Below are 17,106 nucleotides of genomic sequence, written 5' to 3' on the forward strand. Positions count from 1 at the left end.
TGGACATATATTCATAAATTGTAAAGGAAATCGATTTGATTCGTTTCAGTTCGATTTTCAAACCTTCAAAACCAAAACCGGTTCGATTTTTCCTTAATCGGTTTGATTTTGTTTCGATTTCGATTCGATATTCAATCCGATTTTGTTTCGATTTTCAATATTTTTAACCCACCCCTACTCCATTGGAGATGATGCTACACATTTGAATTCGGAGCAACAGGTGTAAAATGTGCGTGTCAATAATAAGTTCGATTCGGTTTGATTTTTCCTTAATCGGTTTGATTTTGTTTCAATTTCGATTCAATATTCAATCCGACTTTTTTTCGATTTTCAATATTTTTAACCCACCCCTACTCCATTGGAGATGATGCTAGACATTTGAATTCCGAGCAACGGGTGTAAAATGTGCGTGTCAATTTCTCTTTCAACCCACCCCTCCTTTCCATTTCATTCAAAAACCCTCGTTTATGATTGCGACACCGAATCAGAAGCCGACGCACTGATTCCTCTCTCCCTCTCTCTCTCTCTCCTGAACTGAAAAAAAATTATAAAACGTAGAGAAACTGAAAATTCCAGTGAGTTTAAACCCTAAACCGCCATTCATCGTCCAAATTGTAGAAGGTAATCACATCAAAGCAATGGAGGAAGAAGATCCCGTAACATTCTTCATGTCCCTCGATCACTGGCAAGGCTCTCCGCCCTCCTCCGATGACTTTCCCGCTCTTTCTTCCCAAGACCAAGATTCGCAGTCTCTCACTTCTCCCTCGGAAACCTTCATGCTCGGCTTCGTCATCGCCAACATCGTTGGAATTCAATACTACTCAGGCACCATCAGTGGCCGAGAAATGGTGGGTCTTGTCCGCGAACCCCTCAATCCCTACGATTCCAACGCCATCAAAGTCCTTAATACCCGAACGCTTCAGGTGGGTCACATCGAACGCTCTGTCGCAGCCGTCCTTGCCCCCTTGATCGACTCGAATTTGATTTCCGTCGAAGGCATTGTGCCCAATACGCGCTCTAAGGCCAACAGGTTCAAGATTCCGTGCCAAGTTCACATCTTTGCAAGGTTTGAAGCGTTTCCCTCTGCGAAATCTGCAATTATGCGATCTGGGTTGCAGCTGATTTGCGATTCTGATGCGTCTTTCACTCTATCCGAGGCACTGGTTGTCAAGGAGAAGAAGGATGAGAGGGGTTCCAAGAGTGTGGATGAGATTTTCAAGCTGGTGGAGGAGAGTGCGAGCAAAAAGGGTGCTTTACAAGCATTGGAACCTCCGAAACAAGTGATCAAATCAGAGCTGTTTGTTCACCAGAAAGAAGGCTTGGGATGGTTGGTGCATAGAGAGAATTCTGGTGAATTGCCTCCCTTTTGGGAAGAGAAAGATGGTTCTTTTGTGAATGTCTTGACCAATTACCACACTGATAAGCGACCGGAGCCTCTAAGAGGTGGGATTTTGGCAGACGATATGGGGTTGGGTAAGACTTTAACTTTGCTTTCTTTGATTGCGTTTGATAAATATGGTAGTGTAGATGTAAGCGTACTAGATGATAACAAAATGGGTGAGGATGATTCTTTGTCTGTTTCATATAGTAAGAAGGGTAAGAGGGGTGCCCCAAGTAAAAAAGGCACCGGGTCACGAAAAAAACCTAAAACTGAGGATACCAATGCCAGCAGCAACATGGAAGGAAAATGTGTGAGTGTAGATGATAAGTCTTCGGGGTATTGTAGTTCCAAGACAACGTTAATAGTGTGCCCACCTTCTGTATTTTCGACTTGGGTAACACAACTAGGAGAACACACTAGGCCGGGTAGATTGAAGGTGTATATGTACTATGGAGAGCGGACTAGCAATGCTGAGGAGCTTAAGGAGTATGATATAGTGTTGACTACATATAGTATTTTGTCTACTGAAAATTCTTGGACAGAATCCCCTGTTAAAGGGATTGAGTGGTGGCGGGTGATTTTGGATGAGGCACACATGATTAAGAATGTTAATGCTCAACAAAGTCAAGCTGTTACTAGTTTGAAGGCTAAGCGAAGGTGGGCTGTTACTGGAACTCCCATCCAAAATGGCTCATTTGATTTGTTTTCTTTGATGGCATTCCTACGATTTGAGCCTTTTTCAATTAAGAGCTACTGGCAAAGCTTGGTGCAGCGCCCACTTGCTCATGGCAACCAAAAGGGGATCTTACGGCTGCAGGTAATTGCTACCATGCTATTTTCTTATTTGTTTTTTTTTATAAACTATAAACAGAGTTTTGTGCAGGCAGTGGAAGTTTGCATTACATGCCGTTCTCTCCTTGTGTTGGGACAATATTTGAACATAATAGATCATTATTATTATTTTCTTTTAACTTTAGAATCATCCTGACGTTATTACGTTCTCTTTCCACATATGATACAATGTCTGATGTGGAAGTGTGTCTGAAGTGTGCCTGGGTTCTGTTTTGAATGTCTTGACATTGTTTTTTTATTTCACTTTTGTTTTTAATTTTTATTATAAGTTTGTTGTAAGATTGGGTTTCTCTCTAGACCCAAAAGGATGGCATCTAGATTGAAGTCAAGCTGAGTCACTTGAAATTGTTCTTTAGCAAGTGAACTTTTTAGTATCTCATTAACTAATGTAACCAAACTTCATTAGGTCGCCCACCCGCACTTTGTTATTAGGATCTGGGATAGCAAATTTCTTCCCTTTGAAATAAGTATTAGATGATCAGAAAGATATGATTGATGACATGGTTGATCAATGATCTACTACGAAGACTTTGTTTTCTTTATAAAGCTAATCAAAGACCTTAATAGTCCTTTGATTTAATTTTCGTGCATACTTTTTGGTGCTTTATTTCATCTTTTGTATTTTTCCCTATTTTTTAATAATGAACCTAAAGGTAAAACTAATTAGACAGAATCATGTTATATATTTTTATTCCTTTTTTTTTTTTTTTTATTGTTTCCAAAAATCCAAGTTCCTAATATGTTGTGTGATAGTTCAGGTTCTAATGGAAACCATTTCTTTGCGGAGAACAAAAGACAAGGGGCTGATTGGATTACCTCCTAAAACCTTAGAGACTTGTTATGTGGAACTCTCTGGTGAAGAACGTCAACTGTATGATCAGATGGAAGGAGAAGCAAAGAGTGTCGTAAGGAGTTACATTGAAGCTGAATGTTTAATGCGCAACTATTCCACTGTACTTAGCATCATCTTACGACTTCGGCAGATCTGCACTGATGTGGCATTGTGCCCTTCTGATCTCAAATCACTTCTCCCTTCAAACAATATTGAAGGTATTTGAAAGGATGTTATATTTGTGCATCTTGTTTATATTTGTTTTATGCAACTTCACTCACGTGCATACATCTCGGTTCATTGGAACCCTTTCACTGCTATATTTATTTACCGTTCTCTAAGTCATAATTTTTCTTTTCATCAGTAAACCTTATTTAAGTTTGTCAGAATTCTGTTCTACTTATTTACATTCTTGGATTCACATTCTGTTCAGTACTTGTATACTCGCTTCCCCTAACTGGTAGGCGTGTATTCTTTTGGGATGTTTTTCGTTATTCTTAATATGCTCTCTTCATTTGAGTTAAAGAAAAGATTACAATATTAAGAATTGTCATACTGATGAGTTTTGAATGATATTATAGAAGAAGAAAGCAGCCTTTGAACTATGTTTGTGGAGTTGTAATCATTGGACAGAGCACAGGCATCAGTTTTGTGGCAGTTTTCATGCATATTACTTTGGTGACAGTTTGGTATATTAGATCTTGCATTTACAGGCAAACCACTAGTAATGAATCCATTTAAAAGTTTTATGGCATATAAATTCCTCATTTTTATAGTTTATTTTGGGACGCAGACTCACAGGCATATATTTAGCATTTTTGTTATTGTTTTTTCTGGAAAAAGTGGCAAATTTTGGTAGCTAGGTTGTCTATGTTTCTAGAGTATATTTGGCCAGACAATGAGTAAATATAATACAGTTAAAAGCACAGATACAATATCATGAACACCATTAACCAAGCATGAAAGAGGGCCTGAATTATGTATATCTGTGTATTTCTGTAATGATTTACATTTTCAATGCAATGATTTCATCTGTAAGCTTGTCAGGAAATGCCATTATGCCGCATATAATAGTTCTGTAATACTGTTGTATGGAGTTCCTAGGTACTTTTGGTTTACATTGGAATGAAATTATTCATAAGTCTGGCGCTAGGTTGGGGAGCTTATATATTATTGGAAATCCCATCTCGATGAATCTGTGTCCTTGGTTTTTTTAGTCTCTGTTTTTGCAATCCCTTAGTGAAGGTATTAGGTTCATTGAGAATTTTAATCTTCGTGGTTCCAGACCTAATATTGCTTTTACCTGCGGCCCTGTGCCATAATTTTGACAAGCCTTTTTTCGCTATTCCATGTATCCAAGACCTAACTATGGTCCTCTAGTTGATTCATTGCTAACGATTATGTTTCGATTCATTCTTGATGCATACATGGAAACAGTAGTATGAAGGGAATCTTCGTGGATCACATTAATCATTGCAGTGGATTCATGTCCATCTCTATTCTTAGGATTATGCTTCTGCCATACCCTTTGGAAATTTAGATTTATTCTTAAAATTCATTAGTACTTTGTGCTGCTGCTGCTCGGTGTCATACGATTTAGTGAATGTTTAATGTGATGAATGATGCTCACATGCCACCATATATTTGTTTCCTATTAGATATAGCTTTCAAATATAAGTATTTATGACGAGTTGAAAAAGAAACTCAATGTTTATATGTTCAGCTACTTATGAAGTACCTCAGCAATACGCCCGTTGGTAGAAAGTAACATAATTCTTTTAGTACAATGTTCCTAGTTATATTATATGGCTGTTTCAAATCATTATGTCATTTTGTACTTATAAGTTGATTCTACGCAGATGTGTCCAAGAACCCAGAGCTGCTGAAAAAGATTGTTGAGGTGCTGCAAGATGGTGAAGATTTTGACTGTCCTATTTGCATTTCTCCACCAATGGATATTGTTATTACTTGTTGTGCTCATATTTTTTGCCAAGCTTGTATTCTGAAAACCCTTCAGCGCACAAAACCCTGCTGTCCCCTTTGTCGCCGTGCTTTATCACATTCTGATCTGTTCTCAGCCCCTCAAACTGCTTCTGACAGTGACAACACAGTATCATCGAAAACAACCGTGTCTTCAAAAGTAAATGCTCTCTTACAACTTCTTGTTGCATCAAGGGAGCAAAACCCACTTACGAAATCAGTAGTGTTTTCCCAGTTCCGAAAGATGCTGATATATCTTGAAGAGCCGCTGAAATCAGCTGGTTTTAAGACTTTGCGCTTAGATGGGTCTATGAATGCAAAGAAAAGGGCACAAGTAATCAAAGAATTTGGGGTGACGGGACAAGATGTGCCCACAATTTTGCTTGCAAGTCTCAAGGCTTCAGGAACAGGTATAAATCTTACAGCTGCAAATAGAGTGTATTTGTTGGAGCCATGGTGGAACCCTGCAGTTGAGGAACAGGCAATGGATCGTGTTCACCGGATCGGGCAAAAGGAAGATGTGAAGATTGTGAGGTTGATTGCTCGAAACAGCATTGAAGAGAGGATAATAGAGTTGCAAGACAAAAAGAAGAAACTTGCAAAGGAAGCTTTCCAGAGGAAGGCTGCAAAGGATCGGAGGGACGTAGGGGCCGAGGATCTTCTTGGCCTCATTGGCTTGTGAGTTGGTGCAAGTATGCAGGCAAGGCATGGTACATTTTCGCGTTGCTCATGTTTTTGCAGTTGTTGCACATAGAGTAGGCATTTTTGTTACATCAAATGGAGCAGATGGCCACCATGCTCTCCTTTTATGACGCTAGTGCCTTTCGTTATGCACTCAATGTGAGCGAACCCGAAAACAGGCATTGCGCTTTTGTTATGCACTCAATGTGAGCTAACCCAAAAAGGGGCTTTACGCTTTGCTTGCTGAAGTATGAAACTTCATTAATAAGGGTACAAATGAAGTACCAGCACTAACCTAAACACCTAAAGAAAAACAAGTGAAGATATGAAGACTGAAACAAGGTTCTGGGAAAGCCAACAGAAAACAAACTTGCAGCGAGAGGGTGACCATCTAGAGAGGACAGAAAGCCAGTCCAGAAGAACAGCCACCGTGTAGGTAGGTTTGCGTTGGCAACAGTGGCGGCACTGTCGCTTAGCTTCAAGACCACCAAAGCGAGAAAGCAAAATCACCGTAACAAGGTGACCCAAAATCTGCAGCGGAAGGAGAAAGGGAGAGGAAAATTGATCACAAATGGGGGAGAGGCTTTCTGCAGGAGCAGGGATGTAGGTAGGCTGTCTATGCTTTAGAGAATTAGTACATATCACGTAACCATATATATAGAGAGAGCTACTCACCCACGTTATAATCCCCACCCCAATTTAAAGTAAAAAATTGAAATGTTATTTTTCCACCCATTATTATCCTTAAAATACTTACTTATATATATGTGTGTGTATGTGTGTTGCAGTCCGATTAGATTAGGAATGTGATTGTGTAAATCCTAAAGTATTTGGGATATCCTAGAAGATTATTTAAGGTTAGATATTATCCTTTTAGAGTTATAATGCTATTAGGGTAAAGATTTAACATTCCCTACCACTATAAATAAAGGCATAATAGGGTGATATAACACATACCTCACAAATACACATGTTAAATCTTCTCTCTTTGTGTTGTCCCCTCTCCATGTCCTTAATACAGTTCAGTAAATTTGGTTTACAATACCTTATCAACACGTTCTTACTAGAAGCTAAGGAACTTAGGTTTACAACACATTATCAACACGTTCTTGCTAGAAGCTAATGAACTTAAGGTTTGTGGAGGAGGCACTTCTACAACATCAATTGTTTTTTGCCAATCAGGTTTTTTTAAAATAAATTAAAATATTTGAAACGACATTGAAGTATGAAAACATTTCCCATGATATATGAACCCTCTATAGTTATATTTTCTTTCCAATATATATATTGCATTTGCTTTTTTTATATTTTATAGTAAATTATACAAAACTATCTTACTTATGAGTTGTACTACAATTTCATACCTCATGTTTTAAACATTACAATGTCATATCTCAATTTACGAATTCATTGTAATATCATACCTCTGTTAAAAAATTCCATCAGTTTATCTATTAACTGTTGACATGGCAAAAACAGAGCCGCATGTTTAATGACATATCATCAAATTTTCGCCACATGGCAAAAAAAAATAATTTAATAATGCCAATATCTAGAAAATCTATTTAAAATATAATTACATTAGTTAATTATTATTATTATTATTATTTGCAACAATAAAAAGGATTAAACAATCATCTTCATCTTTCCCTTTAGCAATCACACAACCAGTTCGTTTCCCACCCAGGTGCATTCTCAAACCCAGAACAACTATTTCCCAATACTGATTTTGAACCACTATAAAACCAGATAAAAATGGAGGGGTGGAATATCGAATCACTTCCAAAAATTCGAGATGGCCTCTGCTATGGACACAGCAGAGACAACCCATCTCTTTACCACCCTCATCGACTCCATTTACCGTTCCATTGACGAACCCTTCGACGAAATTCCATGGCAGATTTCGAGATGAAAAATTCGAGAAATAGTCACCAGAACCGAGTTCCTGATGATTCAAGTTCTAGCTCTTCGGATTCGAGTGGTGGGTTTTCTTCGTCGAAGTTGGATATTATGTACTAATCAAAATCGAGGTCCTCATCGTCATGCTACAACATGCACAGCCTATAAAGGTCCACCACCGCACCCCCGTGAGAAGAAAGAGGTTGTGGGATCGGCCAGAAAACCCATGATCTAGATCTGAAATTCAACCATGAACTTGTCTGGGCCAATTGCAGTTCAGTCGCGTGAGGAGTCACTCTCGTTGGAGTTCGAGTTGATGGAGTTGGGATGGTGGGTTCGGACCCTGCGACTACGATGTGAATTGGGGAATAAGGTCAGTGGAGTTGTGAATCGTGATGGTGGATCGGCGGATCTCAATTTGGAGGCGAGGGGGTGAGGGAGGTTAGGGTTTCTTAGTTTTTCATATTTTTTTTTCATTTATTTTAATTTTTTTGTTAAAATGTTCGTTATCTAATGTAATTATATGTTAAATAGATTTTTTTATTGAAAAGTGTTATTGGTACTCCAAAAATTTCATTCTAGATTCTACATAAATATATTTTTTTTCTTAATATAAAAAGTTTGGAGTGTGGAATGAGATTTTTGAAGTACTAATAATAATTCCCTTCTTATTTTTGTCATTATTAAATTATTAGTCTTTTTAAAATTATTTTTTTGCCACGTGGCAAAATTTGATGATATGTCGTTAAACATGTGGTCCTGCTTTGCTACGTCAACAGTTAACGGATAAATTGATGGAATTTTCAACAAAAGTATAACATTGCAACGAATTCGTAAATTGAAATATGACATTGTAATGCTTAAAACATGAGGTATGAAATTGTAGTGCGACTCACAGTTGAGGTAGTTTTGTGTAATTTACCTTATATTTTATGAACATATATATTTGTTCATGCAATACGCCATTCTGCTACGTGAAATTTGTGAGTCAAAGCATCGGAATTAATTTAGAAGCAATTAGGGTTTTTAATCCTAGAATTCGAAAAAAACAAAAAAACAAAAAAAAATCTGGGATTATTTGCGGCTGAGCAGAGACTCCACGTTGCTCTGTCAAGTCGAGCTAGCTAGCCTGCAGCCACACCACCACGAAGGACGGTGTCATTTCTACGCCATGGAACTCTAGCAAGCCTACAAGCCTTGTTGGGGCGTCCCGTACAGCCTGGCCTAAAAACGCCAGCAAGCTTTTGCTTGCTGGGCTCTGTCCACGCATCAGCCCGCCTATAGCAAGCATTTTGCTTGCTAGGCTCACCATGACCACATAAGCCAGCCCTTATGGCTAGGCTTCGCGCACACACCCCAGGCTAGCCCGTGCTAGGTCTGTTCCCTGCACCATTTTTGGCCCAAACTAGCAGCTTGCGCTATTGGGCTTTATCCTAGAAATAGTCTGTGGCCTGCAGCCATGTTTAAGCTGCTTTACAGCCCTTCCCTGTGGACCAATAGGCCTGCAGCACCCTACAGGGCCATGCCCCGTGCACTGTAGCCAACCCACAAAGATGGGATGCATCCTTTTTCGAACTTGAGGCCATATTTTGGCATCCTTGCTTCATAACCATACTCCTATAATTTTTGGGATGTTATGGTGAGCGCTTATCAGGCTATAATTTTATTATGGCTTGGCTCGAAGCCAAAATTCAAGCTATTGTGACCTGAATGTCATTATTTTGCTCTTACGATCAAACGTAGATGGCTACAATTTATTGACTTAATTAAAGTGACCAGCTGCCCATTAATCTGACAAGGCATCCAAAATTATTGGCCTGAAGCCCATTTTTTTGTCAATTAATGATTCACCAAATTATTTCTTTTCAATGAACCGTTGACTATCTTTCGTTATCCTTATGCACTCACCCTTGGGTTTCTGAAGCAATCCCCAAATTCACTACACTTTGTTGTATATTGTATTCTGTGTTCTTGCAAGTACCCCTATATATGAATCAAAAGTTGATAGCTAAATCGAACTTGTAGTTTCCAATTTAGTGCATTTGAAACTTGAAGTTTTCATTCAAAACTTACCTCATGAAACTCGAAGCTTTCATGTTTAAATTAAACCTATACATATCTATAGAACCCAAATGTTCTACAATGTATGTCTTCCATATGACTATCCATGTTTTTGTTGTACCCTCTGTTTTAGGGACATGTCGAACTTGAACAAGCTCGATTTTACCACTTTGGAAGTATCTGGAAGAAACTACCTGAAGTGGGTTCAAGACGTGAAGCTCCATCTTACCGCAAAGAGTCTTCTAGCCACCATCAAGGAACCTATAGACGTCCCGATTGACGAAGCTCAGAATGCTACTGCTATGATCTTTATCCAAAAACATATCCATGATGCACTACAGACCGAGTACCTCTCTCACCTCTGGCTCGCTCTGGTTGATCGCTTCAATCGCCAGAAAGACATTTACTTGCCTGAAGTGAGACACGACTGACAACATTTTCGCTTCCAAGACTTTAAGTTTGTGAATGAATGCAAGTCTGAAGTTTGTAGAATCAAGGATATTTGGCATGGTGTCAAATATAATGGGGTGAAGCATGGTGTCATTTCTGCCATGAGGGCTAAAAAGTTGTTAGAGAAAGGTTGTCAAGGATATTTGGCTCATGTGGTGCTAAACAATTATGTTCCTAACAGTGTGGAGGATGTGCGAGTAGTCAGGCATTTTCCTGATGTTTTCGCTGATGATTTACCTGGATTGCCGCTAGATCGAGATGTGGAGTTCACTATTGATTTGCTTCCAGGTACAGACCCTATATCTTTAACTCCTTATCGAATGACTCATGCTAAATTGAGGGAATTGAAAATCCAGTTGCAAGAATTAGTTGATAAGGGTTTTATTCAGCCTAGTACTTCACCTTGGGGAGCTCCAGTTTTATTTGTTCTAAAGAAAGACGGGACTTTGAGGTTATGTATTGATTATCGGCAGTTGAATTGGGTAATGATTAAAAACCGTTATACGTTGCAGCATATAGATGATTTATTTGATCAGTTTCGAGGCGCTTGCATGTTTTCTAAGATTGATTTGAGGTCTGGTTACTATCAATTGAAGATTAAAAGTGAGGATGTTCCTAAGATGGCTTTTAGGACTCGATATGGTCATTATGAGTTTCTTGTGATGCCATTCGAATTAACTAATGCACCTGCAGCTTTTATGGATTTGATGAATCGAGTACTCCAGCCATATTTGGACATGTTTGTCATTGTCTTTATTGACGATATTCTGGTATACTCTAAGTCTAAATCATAGCATGTTTGATATCTCACTTTGGTGTTAAAGAGATTAAGGGAACACCAATTGTATGCTAAGTTTAGCAAATGCCAATTTTGGTTAGATCAAGTGGCATTTTTGGGACATGTTATATCCGCCCAAGGTATTCTAGTGGACCCTCAAAAGGTAGCAGCCGTTGAGAATTGGGAGCAGCCACGAACCTTCACGGACGTACGGAGTTTCCTTGGTCTAGCAAGTTATTATCGACGGTTTGATAAAGATGTTTCAATTATTGCTTTACCACTGACATGGTTAACTAAGAAGGATATTAAATTTGAGTGGGATGATAATTGTGAGTAGAGCTTCCAGCAGTTGAAGCATTGTCTCACTCATGCACCTGTTTTGGCGCTCCTAGATGATAGTGATAATTTCGAGATCTACAGTGACACTTCCTTGAATGGTCTGGGTTGTGTGTTGATGCAGCATGATAGGGTGATTGCTTATGCTTCGAGATAGTTGAAACCTCATGAGATGAATTATCCTACTCATGATCTTGAATTAGCAGCCATTATTTTTGCCCTGAATTAGAGACATTACCTTTGTGGTGAAAAATGTAAGATTTTGACGGATGATAAAAGTCTTCAATATCTTTTTACTCAGAGGGATCTTAATCTTCGTCAGCGAAGGTGGATAGAGTTACTCAGTGGTTATGACTGCACGATTGAGTATCACCCTGGTCGTGCAAATGTGGTGGCTGATGCACTTAGTAGGAAGACTCGAGTTAGACTCAATGCTTTGTATGCTTGTCATGTTCCTCTTCTTGCTGATTTGAGGTCCACTGGAGTGAAGTTAGGGGTGGAAGCTCGAGAAGAAGCTTTACTTGCTAATTTCTAAGTTAGACCAATTTTAATTGATCGTGTGCTCGAGGCTCAAATGAATGATGAAGAAATGCAGGAGTTAATTGAGGTAAGAAATCAAAGGAGAAAGAAAGATCTCAGAGTTCGAGAGACTGATAGCATGCTTATGCAGGAGAACAGAATGTATGTGTCGAATAATGTGGAATTAAAGAAAGAAATTTTGGATGAAGTGCATTGTTCGGCTTATGCAATGCATCCTGGAGGTACTAAAATGTATCATACCATTCGACCATTTTATTATTGGCCGGGTATGAAAAGAGAAATTACTAAGTATGTGAGTAGGTGTGCCATTTGTCAGCAGGTTAAAGCTGAAAGGAAAAAGCCATTTGGATTGATGCAGCCGCTTCTTGTTCCATAGTGGAAATCGGAAAACATTACCATGGATTTCGTGTACAAGCTTCCTTGTACATGGAATGGTTATGATAGCATTTGGGTGATAGTTGATTGGCTTACTAAATTAGCACATTTTATTCCAGTGAGGGAGAAATATTCCTAAAGCCGATTAGCTGAGTTGTTCATATCGAAGATTGTTAAATACCATGGGGTTCCGGTTAGTATCATTTTAGATCGAGATCCTAGGTTCACTTCTAAGTTCTGGGTGGCATTTTAGGAGGCTCTGTGTTTGAGATTACTTTATATTACAACATATCATCCTCAAACAGACGGATAATCTGAGAGGACTATTCAAACACTGGAGGAATGCTAAGATCTTCAATATTGCAATTTGGCGACGCCTGGCATCAGTGGTTAGATTTGATGGAGTTTGCCTACAATAACAACTACCATTCGAGCATTGGTATGTTACCTTTTGAGGCATTTTATGGCAAGTCTTGTCGAACGCCATTATGTTGGTCAGAGGTTGGTGAAAGAGTATTGGTGGGCCCTGAGATTTTAGATGAGACTACTCAGAATGTTCAGGTAATTAAGTCTGACCTCAAAGCGGCCCAGGATCAACAAAAGAGTCTAGCAGACAAGCATGCCACTGACCGTGTGTATAAAGTTGGTGATTGGGTGTTTCTGAAGTTGTCACCGTGGAGAGGTGTTCTATGGTTCGAGAAGAAAGGTAAGCTAAGTCCTAGGTATATTGGACTGTATCAGATCACCGAGCGAGTCGATGAAGTTGCTTATAGGCTTGAGTTGCCTCCAGAGTTGTCTAAAGTGCATGATGTGTTTCATGTTTTGATGCTTCGTCATTATATTTCAGATCCGTCACAAGTGATACCTCCTCAACCCTTGGAAATTAATCCAGATTTGACTTATGATGAGGAACCAATGACAATCTTGGATTGGAAAGATAAAGTTATGAGGAATAAGACCGTGCGCTTAGTAAAAGTTTTGTGGAGGAATCACTCAGTGAAGGAAGCTACCTGGGAGACAAAGGAGCGTATGAAAGAGATATATCCACGCTTGTTTTACGATTATTAGAGGTTTGTTTATTGTTGTGTGAATTTCGGGGATGAAATTATCTTAAGGGGGTAGGTTGTGACAGCCCGTCTCGAATGTGTATATTATTTTATCCTTGATAGCGTGAAATGACTTTTATACCCTTGGACATTAAATGGTGTTGTGTGACATGCACTTTGGTTGTGGTCCAATTTATGTTTTCCTTAGTTTTTGGAACCAATTAGAACTTAGGTTTTATTTTATTTTATTTTTCTTTTGTTTTGGTTGGTGATCCATCTGGACCACACACACACCACTCCCGTTGACTCTTTCTCCTCCCTCTCGAATTTCTTTCCATTTCTATACAATTGTACGGACAACTTCTCAAGCCACTGGATCATTCACGGATCGAGGTTGTGGTTGGTGTTTTTGGACTCATTGCAAGCTCAGGAGTCGATCTATACTCGTAGTTGGATGTGAGAACTTCGAAAGCTCGGGAACCAGGAAACCTCGATAAGGTGCATTGTTCATCCATCGTGGTCGAGGAGGTTTTGTCGAGTTTGGAGGTGTTAAGGAGCCTTTGAACTTCTTCACGAAGCTTAGGGAAGAATTTTGGACGGTTTTGGACGTTAAGAAGCTCGGGTTTAACAAGTTACAGAGGTGGCCGGATTATCGTGATTTTTCCAGCGAGATTCTGTGAGTTCTAGGACCTAAAAGTGCTAAGGTTTTGTTCCTTTCATCCTAAGCTTCATTTTGGTTTAAATTTCATGGATTTTGGTGCTTAGATGAAGAAGATATGATGATTAGAAGTTTTTCCAATTTTCAGCGATGCAGACGGTGGCGGTTTCGGCGAGGATCACCGGAGAAGACGAAGAATATTCCGTCAACTTTGACGGAATATGCTAACGGCGTCAGGTATATTTAACAACATATTCCATTATTGGACGAAATATTCCCGAACGCTATTAGGGTTTCCGTACGTGTGCGAGACACATGCCTGCGCGTGGCCGTGTCTTAGCCAGCGCGTGAGCGTGCATAGGTGATCGGAAATTTTTTCTAACAATATGGTGATGTTCGTGGGGTTGAGTAGATCACGTTGGTATATTCAAACATCTCAATTGAGCAATGTGTGAGAAGTTATTACCTAGTTTTGTTTATGTGCTTTAAAATAACGTTTATATAGTTGTTTCGCATATATGTGAGACTTTTCCAGAGGATGAGCACAGTCAGGCGAGACTCGGGGGCTACGACCCTTCCACATATTAGTGAGTGGGCTTTTGGTTTTTAGTGTATATATATATATATATATATATATATATATATATATATATGCTTGGTATTTTTCCCAGAAAATTGATTTCAATGATTCATATGTTTTGAAATGCCATGTCAAATGTCTTATACTCAGAATATGTATTTAGTAGTTGCATATATTATCGTTGACGCTGTGGGCACTCAAGTAAGTATGAGGTGAGTTTATTGATTGTGGATGTGAGTTGCATGATTATGTTGAGATGAATTTTGAGCTCATAAACCTGCACCCCGGTGTTAGTGCTCCCGCCCGTGGTTAGGGCACAGTCCTTCACGTGAAGTTCACCTCCCGCATCATATGCTCACCTTGGATCCAAGTTAGGTGCACAGTCCTGTCGTACATACCACTATAGGTGGTTCCGACTCATAGGTGACCCGCAATTATTTGCATAGTCTTCACATGTTCGTTACACTTGAGCGTATTTATTTACACCTAATCCTGTCGTACAGACCACTTTAGGTGATTCCGACTCGTGTGCAGGTATATTTGTTGAGATATGGATTTGAGCCGTACATGTCACGTTAGGTGACTCCGGCTGACATATCATTTTGCATTGATTTATATCACTTAGCTTACATATTTTTATGCTGAGATATTTGACATGACATATATGTGGATTTTGCTATTCTGAGCATGGTTGTGGTATAGATATGTATTCTATTTTCTGGGAAATTATACAGGTTTTAGGGCGAGGGGTTACTATCTTTGATAATTGAAATAGTTTTGAAAAGCTTTGTTTTTGCCCACTCACACTTTCTATTTTGTGCCCCTCTAGATTCTAGTTAGGAGTGCTTATTGGTGGCTTGCAAGGAATCCATGGCAGCTCTGACAGTTTATCACTATTGTAGGATTACCTTTGGGTGTTGTATAATTAGTATTCGTCTTGCTGGACTGCACTTAGGCTACTTATGCTCTGATTGTGAACTCACACTTAATTTCGTCTTGCACCTTATCTTATCTAGTGCTCTAGTTAGTTTGGTTTTTGTTTATTCACATTTCTTATATTAATATTGCTTCCGCACTGTGCACTGATAGGAGCATATTTAGGCGACTTACTTAGCTTGTTTTCATGCATCTATGTTGTTAATTCATAGTTGTTTTAGTAGTTTAAGCCATTTTCGTGTGTTTTTAGGTTCATATGGCTAAGGGAGCAAAAAGATGCATTTTGGAGCATTTTGGAGCAAAATTGGGCTTGGAATGGATAGCATATGATTGGAGCCAAAATGTTGGACGAATTTGAAGGCCTTGTATTCACTTTAGACATAAAACAAAGGGCCTAGCCCATTTTCTCTTAAACCAACCCCAAGGCCATGCATTTCCTTCAAATTCCAAAACCCACAATCACTTCAAAAGCCATGCAAATCCATATTCAACACCCTAAACTACAACCATGCATCATTACACCACCTTCTCCATCTTTATTCCACATGCATTCATTATAATTCACCCTAGCTACCACCATTCACACACACATGCACTTATTCTTTCATCATTGCACCACCAATTCAACACATGCATTCACACACCAACAACACTACCCATGCCGTGTATCCCCTTTCATTTTCTGCACCTTCCCTCCTTGCAATTCCACATGCATTCATCATCATAACCTAGCTATCATTCCACTCCTACCCATGCCATGCATAACCCACCTTCATCCCTTTAATTCACATGATTTCCCAACACACAAATGAGCCACTCACATGCATTCACACACACTTCACACAAACAACAAGTCTAAACCGTGCATTTCCTTTGCATTTCAACCATCACACTTCATCATTGCAGCCACTTCACCCTAATTGTCAATCACATACTTTCCCATTGTATATTTCATTCACATGCATCTTTAATCATGATTTCACAAGCTTTAACCAACAACAATACCACAACAACACACTACACAACACAAAGACCCATCCTGAAAATCCTTGCCGTGCACTTCACATTGACATTCCAACATCTTCACATGCTTTCCAGCTTTCCCTTGCCATTTCCAGCCATCATTCTTCATCATTGCAGCCACCTACATGCATTATTCATTAACCTTTCATCATGTAGACAGAAAATAAGCAAGAGAATATCCTTGCCGTGGGCTTTCAATGCATTTTCAGCACTTACACACACCTTCACATGCAATTCCAGCTTGCATATGCTTTCCTAGCTGTTTGTTCATCATTAATTAGCCACTTGCATGCTTAAACAAACAGCCATTCTCACCCATTCTCTCCCTATAAATACCCTTTCATTCTCATTCATTCAACATTCCTCATTTCATACACAACACACCACAAACACACCATTTCCCAAACCTTTGCCGTGCATATCCTTCCATTTCTGTGCAGTTTTTCTCCTCCATTGCAGCCACTATCCAACCACTTCCCATCCCTCCAAAACACTTCACACCATCACACAACCTATCCTTAGATCTTGTGCTACAACAACGAGGAAGAGAAGAGTGCCTAAACGTTCATACAATTCAAGTTTGAGTTGTTGGAATGTTTAGGTGTTTCTTTGATTTCAAGGTTTAATTTCAATTCTCTTTGTTTTGTAAGTATGAGGAACTAAACCCCCCCTTAGCTAGGGGGTGATTCGAAATATAT

At 39.2% G+C, this 17,106-nt stretch overlaps 1 protein-coding gene across 1 annotated transcript; it reads left to right on the forward strand.

Annotated features, from left to right (window-relative positions):
• Positions 1 to 413: 413 nt before the first annotated feature.
• Positions 414 to 5,963, forward strand: LOC103954104 (putative SWI/SNF-related matrix-associated actin-dependent regulator of chromatin subfamily A member 3-like 1). The gene is made up of 3 exons (XM_009365912.3): positions 414 to 2,198; positions 2,992 to 3,283; positions 4,925 to 5,963. Exons 1-3 carry the CDS (start codon positions 639 to 641, stop codon positions 5,725 to 5,727), a joined length of 2,655 nt encoding a protein of 884 aa, XP_009364187.1. The 5' UTR covers positions 414 to 638; the 3' UTR covers positions 5,728 to 5,963.
• The last annotated feature ends 11,143 nt before the right edge of the window (positions 5,964 to 17,106 follow it).

This window comes from the organism of the source record quoted next, unplaced genomic scaffold (assembly GCF_019419815.1).
Source record: "Pyrus x bretschneideri cultivar Hongxiangsu unplaced genomic scaffold, Pyrus_bretschneideri_v1 Contig105, whole genome shotgun sequence".
NCBI lineage: Eukaryota > Viridiplantae > Streptophyta > Magnoliopsida > Rosales > Rosaceae > Pyrus > Pyrus x bretschneideri.